This window comes from Cryptomeria japonica, chromosome 10, assembly GCF_030272615.1.
Source record: "Cryptomeria japonica chromosome 10, Sugi_1.0, whole genome shotgun sequence".
Lineage (NCBI taxonomy): Eukaryota > Viridiplantae > Streptophyta > Pinopsida > Cupressales > Cupressaceae > Cryptomeria > Cryptomeria japonica.
Genome location: NC_081414.1, coordinates 836,571,605 through 836,580,629, shown reverse-complemented (window position 1 = coordinate 836,580,629; position 9,025 = coordinate 836,571,605). Strand labels below are relative to the sequence as shown.

The window sequence follows — 9,025 nt, the reverse complement described above, 5'->3', positions numbered from 1 at the left end:
ACATTATTAATTATTAATTATTAATTTATTATTTTACAAATATAACCCAAAAAAATTAAAAATAATAAATAAAAAATTATAAAATAAATTAAAATAAATTATTTCAATTTAAACATATAATCATACATTTAGAAAAAAAAAACTTTCCTCCCCCCCACTGACTTGGTAAAAAAAACTGAAAAAATGTCACGGAGTGGGGAAGCAAATGTGGGCACAGTTCCCATAGGATTGAAGGGACAGCTCTGACGGAAGACAGTTATGGCATGGGGATCTGTCCTTTTCGCAGAAGTCATGTACGTCGTACGTGGGATGGTGGATGAGGATGCATGGCATGGGGCGGGCCATTTTGTCAGCTGCTTAGCCAGTGCCCTTCCTACAGTGGATCTGTCATGTCTAATAGCATATGGTCATTGCAACTTTCAATGCTAAAATAAATGCACGATGTGGAGAGATGATCAGTAGAACTTTTATATCTAGCGAGCTTTATTGTGACCTTCAAAGCATCGAATTTGATCGACTAGATGTTACAAGCTTTTGTTTCATGGACCTCAGTCTGAAAACGAAGTTTGTACACAGTAATGACTGCGAGGTGGTTAGTCCCTTCAGTCAGACACTCAATACATCGTTTCTTTCTGTATCCGTCCAAGCGATATTTGAGCTGGAAGAAGCCATTGATATCTGCAGCGTGAAGCAAGCCATAAAAAATATTCTTTTGCCAAGCAACCCCCGGTTTTGTAATACGATGGTATGCAGCTTTTTATACTTGTAAAAGACATATCTATGCAATTTATTAAAATCTGTGATGTTTTTCATTAGCTCATACTCTAATAATTATGAATGATTTTGATGTTTATGTATTATAGCTTGTGACTACGGTTTAAATACGATAAATCTTTGACTACACAAAGCTTGAGATTTTGTAAACCAGTATTTTTAAATAATTATTATTGTTGAATGTTTTTGTTTAATGGTAGATCCAAGATAGACATGGAGAGCTGTATTGGATTAAAACTGAAGTGAACGTGGATGATCATGTAGTTGTTCCAGAATTTCCTCACGGCCAAAGTGAATATGATGAGATTGTGAATGATTATATTGGCAATATACATCTTACACCTCTTGCCCAGTGCAGGCCTTTGTGGGCATTTCACCTTCTAAACTACAATACAAGCAGTGCGAAAGCCACATTGATTATAAACATGCACCACTCCTTAGGAGATGGTATTACCCTAATGTCCTTACTACTTTGTTGTGTGACCAGAGCAGACAACCCCAATCTCCCTCTTAACTTTCCTTCACTTAAATCTGCAGCTCACAAAACTATTCCATACCATACATGGGTTTCCACTGAATTTGTGTATTACATATTTCAGAGGCTATTTGTGCTTGTCCTTGTAATTTGGTACACTGTGTCTGATCTCATTAGCAGCTTCCTAAGAGTTATATGGATGGATGATAGCAAGCTGCCCATTCGAGGACCTCCTGGTGTTGAGATGCTGCCTAAAATCATGTCCTCTACCACTTTCCTCATGGAAGATGTCAAAAAAATAAAGAACTATGTCGGAGGGGTAAGCATTCATCTCCCTCTCATTTGATATTTCTATGTTTAATATATATTATTTCTAACTTGTTCATTATCTCTAGCTTATTTTGATAAAATGCTTCTGCAGACGGTAAATGATGTGCTAATGGGTGTAATATTCTGTGGATTTCAACGATACCTACAAATAACTCTTTGTCAAGGTGCGAGTCAAGACAATGAATGTTTTTTATTTCTAATTCTACTTTTTAAGGGTTTTATATGGGATATTTATCATTAGGCACAAGCTATAGGTTGAATCTTTTTTGGTCGAGATCTTTTTTGGTGGAGAATTAATAATTGAGAATATCTATTTTGTGAGAATTGTTTGGGACATAATTTTTCTCTCGTGATTTATAATATGTTAAAGTCTAGCAATAACAAAACTTGATTATGAATGGGTTCATTCATTCAGAATTATTCAACTTCATCAAACAAAACAAAAAGTTCTTTTACTTCAAGTGCAATTTTGACTCATTATAGCTCATTGTACAATATCCTGAATGATGGATGGTGAGTAATTAGCTCTGGTTTTTACAGGAGAAATGGCAGAAGCAAGGAAGGAAATGGCGAAGCAAAAAGTAACAGGGATTGTAGCCGTGAACACGAGAGCAATATCAAGACTTAATGTACTATACAATCAATCTCTACCTTTTCAGAATAGAAATATGCAAGTTTTTTTTAGCATGGAATTAGTTTCAAAACTACAAAATACCGTAATTTTTTGTGAATTTTTACAGGATATAAAAGATCTGCTGAAACCTAACAGTCAATCTCCTTGGGGAAACCGCTTTGGGATGGTACATATCGCCATCCCTGTAGCTAGTGCAGATAGTCCATTAGACTTCGTACGAAAAGCAAAACAAACCATGGACAGAAAGAAAATGTCTCTTGAAGTCTTCCTAACTGGAAGATTACTGTCTTATCTAGGCCGACAGGTATGCGATTTATGCCGAGTATTATTTCATTATTTATATATGATTGGAAATATTGGCTTGGAATTAAAGCTTTGTTTTGTCAAGCATTGCAGGCATCTGCTACTGCTATGTATAATACTCTCGCAAACACAACAATGGTAATAACGAATATGATTGGCCCGACGGATAAGATAGCAATCAATCAAATTCCAGTTAAGAGCATCTCTTTCTCGGTATCGGGGCTTCCTCAGGTAAGCACTTTAGTAGCCTGATAAGAAAATTGTTGCCCAAAAAGCCTTCAGTATGTATGAATGTCTTACAACATTTTTTGATTATGAATGTAATGTGACTATCTATCAGAGACTTTTGATGTAAGAAGATTCTGCTAAATGAAGTTTCATCTGTCACATTATGCTAAAATCTGTTTTTCTTTGAAGGATGTCTTTTGATGTAAGGGATTGTTGGTTTTGCAGACGCTTCTTTTTACGGTAGTGAGCTACATGGGAAGAATAAGGTTGCAAGTGATTGGCACCAAAGGTTATATAAATACTGATACTATGACCAAGTGTTTTAACGAGTGCTTTGAGGAGATGAAGGAGGCGACCCTGGGATTATGAAGATAACGTAATGGTTATTATGTAGGAAAATCTATATGTGTGTTAGAATTAATATACGGTAGTGTTATGTTGAGTGGGTGTTAGTTTGGAAGTTTTTCCATACGTGTACATGTGTTCATGTCTGTAGATTGTTATAGTTAAATTTAGTTTGATGTTGAACAGTTTCGGTTAGTTGTCAATTGCTGTTAATTATTTTTAGTGTGCTATTAAATAAATTAATATATTTGCAAGCTACAAATATATATCATATTGTTTGATGAATAAATTGACAATTCAGTCTTTCTGCTGTTACACTCACTTTTATTTCTTATTGTCTGCATTAGAGTTGACCCAAGAATGGAAAGGGATATAGAATATTTTTTTCAAAAATTCATTCGGTTTGTAATTGAAAATATATGTCTAAAGAATTTTTAGATTAAAGAATTACTTTTTTATGCATATCTTTATATGGTTTAAGAAATTTTGTATGATAGGTATGTATGTGATATGAAGTAGTAAGGCATGTATGATCTAGGAATTATTTCTACAAGATCCTCTTCTTCGGAATCTTGTGTTTTGCTTATTATGGTTTGTATCCAGTTCCTGTATCAGTTGATTCTATTGTATTGATATCCGAAGGATTATATTGTATTATGATTTATGATTCTATATTTCGGAATCTATGGCATCTGTATCTTGAAGAATGGGATTTATCGTGCTTGGAATTTGTGCTTATGGATCTGTATCTATGGGTCCAATAGACTCTTTTTTTGTCCTAGTTATTGAGGCGTATGTTTCGATAAAGGAAGTGTGTAGAAGATCAATGAAGGTCGACTTGGTTACCCTATTTTTGGTTGAGGCATGTTTTGGATAATGTCCTGATCTGAGCAATGTATTATTTTGTAAATCATTTGTGCTTGGTTGACATATTGTCTCGGTGTATGTGCTTACCGGTATATATAAGATGTGTAGATGTGAGTGTGATGAATAGTAGAGTATGTGTGTTTGATGTATGGTTGAAGAAGAAGTGTGTGAGTGACAAAGTTGTGGCAAGGAGAGTAGTAGCAGTATGTGAGAAATATACAGTGTGAGCAGTGAAGTATGATATATATGAGAGCAAATGTATATTTTAAAAGTGCAAGAATAGATAGTGTTGCAGTAATCCCTTACTGGATCTTCTGCAAGTAGTTGGATTAACAAAGTGTAGATTGTGTTGCAGTAATCCCTTACCAGATCTGTTGCAAGTAGTTGGATTAGTAGAGTCCAGTCACAGTGTTGCAGGTATTCTCTTACCTGACTTGTTGCAGGTAGTTGTAGACAGTTTGGAGAGATCCTTTACTAGATTTGTTGTGATTTTCTATGAGTTGATATCTGATCTTAAATTGGAACTGACCTCATGCATTAAGTGATACATTTTTCCTCAATTCATTTAGTTTCTATTGTAGTGAGCATTCCGCCAATGAGCCACCTTGTAATCTGGTAGTGAGTCATCCGACAGTGAGCCACCTATTTTGTAAACACCATATAACTAGTTATAAATTATCTTGAGAGTGAACCCTCTCTGTGGTTTTTCCCATTTGGGTTTTCCACGTATAAAAACCAGTGTTCATTTCGTGGGTGTGTTGTTTGTTTATTATGCATTTGTTGATTCTTGTTGATGAGATTAATAACTAAGATTAATATATCAATAAAAGTTTTAAAAGTTTGGGAATACTGATTCACCCCCCCCCCCCCCCCTTTAGTATTCTGGTCTATTCAACACAAAGATGACAGACGATTTAAGAACAGTGATCTAGAGACTTGGAGGTTTGTATATTTCAATAAGGTCATAATTTGAGCTATAACAGAGAGTGTAATCAACATACTGAGATGCCTTTATTCATGTAGTTATTTTTCTATAAGTTGTGATACTATATTTTGCCCTGTTGTCGTTAACATCAGGTCAGCAAGTCCTATTTGTATCTTGCCCCAAGAGCAATTAGCCTTGGTCTGCAAATCCAAAATAGTGAACTCCCTTTTGTAAAACATTTCTATATAGTGGATCATTTATGTGAAATGGCACTCATCATGGCTTTTCCCAGTTTGGGTTTTCCACATATTAAATATTGGTGTTCATGTGTGAATGGTGTGAATATTTTATGGTTTATCATTTAATACTCTCTGATGTGAATGCTTGGAATAAACTTGTTAATGAAATATCAAAATTTTAGTTTATGGTGATTCACCCTGTCCCCTCTCAACATCTAGTGTGTATTCAATATTTCTAGAGATGATAAGGTTGATATTTTGGTTATTCAAGAAACTAAAATGATAAGTGATAGATTGTTGAATTTTAAGAATCTTTATTTCAAGGATAGTGGTATTCATTGTAATGACTCTAATGGGGCATTTGGAGGAATCGTGATTTTCTGGAACTAGAAATTTGTCACATGATCTATTATTTGGAAGGATGCTAATCATGTAGTGACCAAATTCACTCGTATCTGAGATGGTTTCTCCTATATCTTGTCTAACATATATGCTCCTAATAAGGTGGTGAGGAGAAGATTTTGGAAAGCTTTGCTAGATTTTATACTAGATCACCTTAATGACAAATGTCTTGTCATTGAGGATTTTAATATGCCCCTTTCAAAACCTGGGAAATTCAGGGGTTCTTAAATTTCATTGGACAGTAGGACAGATTTTATTGGATTTTATCTAGGACTATGCCCTACTCAATCTGGACCTCACAGGGGCATCTTATACATGGTCTAATAGGCATGTTGGGGATGACTAATCCAAGTGAAATTTGGATAGAGCTCTCATCTCAGCTAATTGGTTGATAAAATATGCATTCTCCCTTTCAGCGCTTTCTAGAATTATCTCTGATAATTTCCAAATATGTTTGCAAGCTAATATAATGACAACTAAAAGGAGATTTCCCTTTAGATTTGAGAAGATGTGGCTCCTCTATCCTCAATTTAAAGATAAAATTAAATATTAGTGGGGGACTGTAGTTGAGGGCTCGGCTATGTATCGAGTTGCCAAGAAGTTAAGCTATGTCAAAGTTAGGGAATGAAAATGGAACAAGGAGTTTTTTTGTAATATTTTCTCCATTAAATCTTCTCTTCAAAAGGATCTCCAGGTGATTCAAGAGAAAATTCAAGTGGAGGACTATAGAGTTGATTACCTCAACCAAGAAAACAAACTTCTCTCTTAATTACATGAGATTATCGCAAAGGAAGAAGAATTCTAGAGTCAAAGATCTAGAAAATATGGTTTAAATGTGGGGATAGAAATACAAGATTCTTCCATATTTCAACTCTTAAACATAGAGACTCTAATAGAAATTCACATATTCTTAAAGATGGGAGGAGGATGGACGAAGTGGTTGATATCATGATTAAGGTTGTGGCTTTCTTTTCTTATCTTTTGTCTGATGAAGGCTCTCTTGATGAAGATTTGCAACACTCTTTTGTCAAAGTTATTCCAAAGATGGTGGGTGCAGATTTTACAAAGTATCTTATTGTTGTGTCCTCTTTGGATGAGATCGTGGTAGTGGTGTTTTAATTTGACGACAACAAAGCCCCTGGGCCCAATGGTTTCGGATGTTTTTACTTTAGTTGTTTTGAGACATTGGGGATATTAAGAAGTCTCTCATTTGTAAAATATTACCCAAACAATTGAAATAAGCCATTATTATGCTCATTCTAGAGACACGTAGGGCTGAGTCTTTTGAGAATTTTAGACCTATTTGCCTCTATAATTCTATCTACAAAATCTTTTCTAAGATCCTTGCTATCAGACTTTTGACAATTCTACCTAACATTATTGAAGAATTGATGAATACTAAGAGGGGGGAGTGAATTAGTATGCCAAAAATCACTGCACTAAAACACTTAAATAGTTTGAAGACAAACCGGTAAAACAGTTTAACAGACAGACCAGTTATCACACATGCAAACCAAAATGCAAATAAAGTATTCACCCATAAAAGCAATACAACCATAACACAAGATATTTGACGTGGAAACCCAATTGGGAAAAACCACGGTGAGATGGAACTCACAAGTCACTATCTACAGAATAGAGACCAGACCGGTTAAGGTCTTACAATGTTCTTCACCAGAACAGATCCTGTTAGGAATCTCAATCTCTATTAGGAGATAAGTCTGATTAAAGACTACCTTGCTAGAGGATTTTAGATTCACAAAGGTGAACCACCTTGTTAGAGGATTTTACAAAAGGCTTTGGGCCTGCCTGGTTAAGGGCTATAGACTTGTCAAAGATGTGAGTAATCAACAAGTGTTTGATCTATCTAATAGCACAAACTGCTTGGTTAGATCCAGTACAGCTCACTGCTAATGCATTCCAGCATTACTTCAGTCTTCTCTATCTCTCACTCAGTTACAACTTGATCTTCTCAAATAAGATCGCTCTTACAACAACTCATCAACCACCTTAAACCCTAGTCACAACATAAACCCTTTTAGCAACAACCTAAAACCCTAGACATGATGTCCTTTTAAAGGAATCTGATTTCATGTCGGTCCAATAGGATTACATTACAATTTCCTAGGTTCAATGAATCTAGACATACTCAGTAACACGACACAAAAAGCACAATCAATGTGTCGGCACCGTCAAACAATCGGTGCATTGGTAACTCATCACAGAGTATTACTGCTTCATACAAAATACCAGTTGTCGTTTTGACAAAAATGAAGATTGGTAAGAATGTGTTATGTTGCTTTGCTCCCTCGTACCAATTGAGATCTACGAACCGCTTGGGGTCGACATGCCGCTTCAGATTGGGAAACACATTCTGCAAAATCACCAATAGTCTAAAGACTAGAATACAACATACCGGTTGGAACAGATACCGGTTGAGCTCTAGCTCATACATATAAAGGGGATCTCAATGCAAGTGTGTGTCCATCAATGACAATCACAACATAAACATCAAAAATTCCAACAATCTCCCCCTTTGGCATTGATGGCAACACTTAGGAAAATAAAATTTTGACATCTAAGTGTTTTACAACAAAAACATGCCTTTAACAAAATTGCTCCCCCTAAGCATATACACTATCCCTTAATCAATACAATGTATAGCAATTGTGCATACAGAGCATAAACATTGAGATATCAGAGCATAAAGCATATATCAGAGCATATAGCAAAAATTTCAAGCCAGATACTTCTCCCTACTCTTCTCCAAAATAGATAGAGTACTTCTCCCCCTTTGCCAACAATGACAAACTACCGCTGAACAACCCTATTTCCATTTGATATTAAAATAATAAAAGTTTATGACAACAAGGAATAATACTTGTCAAAAACCGATTTATAGTCCCACAAAAATTGTTTCATGGATAGAGACCAGGACTCAAGTAGGGAGGTGGCCACTTCTTTCTCGGTTTGCATCTGGGATACCTGTTCTTCCATGGCATCAACTGTGCTCATCTCCTACGTAACTGTCAAGGCATCCAAGTTCAGATAACACTTCTGAAGAATTTGCAGACGTGGAAGTAAAACCAGTTGTAGCTCCCGCAAATCTCTAGACCGTGTACTGATCTCTTGCTCCATTTTGGCTGACTGGATCTAAAACCGGTGAAGGGTTTGCCCATAAGTTGCAAAGGAATCATAATGTGGCTTAAATGTGCTCAAGTAAGACTGTAAGTCCATTTGAAGCTTTTGCTTCTAAGCTAGCACATCATCGTAGAATAGATGGGGTTGACAAATTTTGCTTAGCAGCAGATTTCCCTCATCCAAAGCATCCCTTATATCCTTTTGGTCTTTCAGAAGTTCAGACTGGAGTTCATTCAACTTTTTCACCAAAGCAATGTTAAGAACCTTTTGATGCTCTTTCTTGACATTTGCCTCAGCTGCTTCTTCCAGGCTCTACACCTGATCATCCACTACAGTACATAGTAGTTTAAAATGTGCTAGTG

At 35.8% G+C, this 9,025-nt stretch overlaps 1 protein-coding gene across 1 annotated transcript; it reads left to right on the top strand.

Moving 5' to 3' along the window:
* Positions 1-469: 469 nt before the first annotated feature.
* On the top strand, positions 470-3,482 carry LOC131068832 (wax ester synthase/diacylglycerol acyltransferase 3). Its single transcript, XM_058004103.2, has 7 exons — positions 470-745; positions 975-1,568; positions 1,671-1,743; positions 2,120-2,208; positions 2,320-2,517; positions 2,610-2,747; positions 2,970-3,482. Exons 1-7 carry the CDS (start codon positions 542-544, stop codon positions 3,111-3,113), a joined length of 1,440 nt encoding a protein of 479 aa, XP_057860086.2. The 5' UTR covers positions 470-541; the 3' UTR covers positions 3,114-3,482.
* The last annotated feature ends 5,543 nt before the right edge of the window (positions 3,483-9,025 follow it).

Excerpts from the sequence above, each read along its gene's own strand:
- LOC131068832 (XM_058004103.2), top strand. The coding sequence starts at position 542 with ATGGACCTCAGTCTGAAAACGAAGTTTGTACACAGTAATGACTGCGAG. Across the intron at positions 746-974 it reads CCCGGTTTTGTAATACGATG|ATCCAAGATAGACATGGAGA; the intron begins GTATGCAGCTTT and ends GTTTAATGGTAG. Across the intron at positions 2,209-2,319 it reads GAGCAATATCAAGACTTAAT|GATATAAAAGATCTGCTGAA; the intron begins GTACTATACAAT and ends GAATTTTTACAG.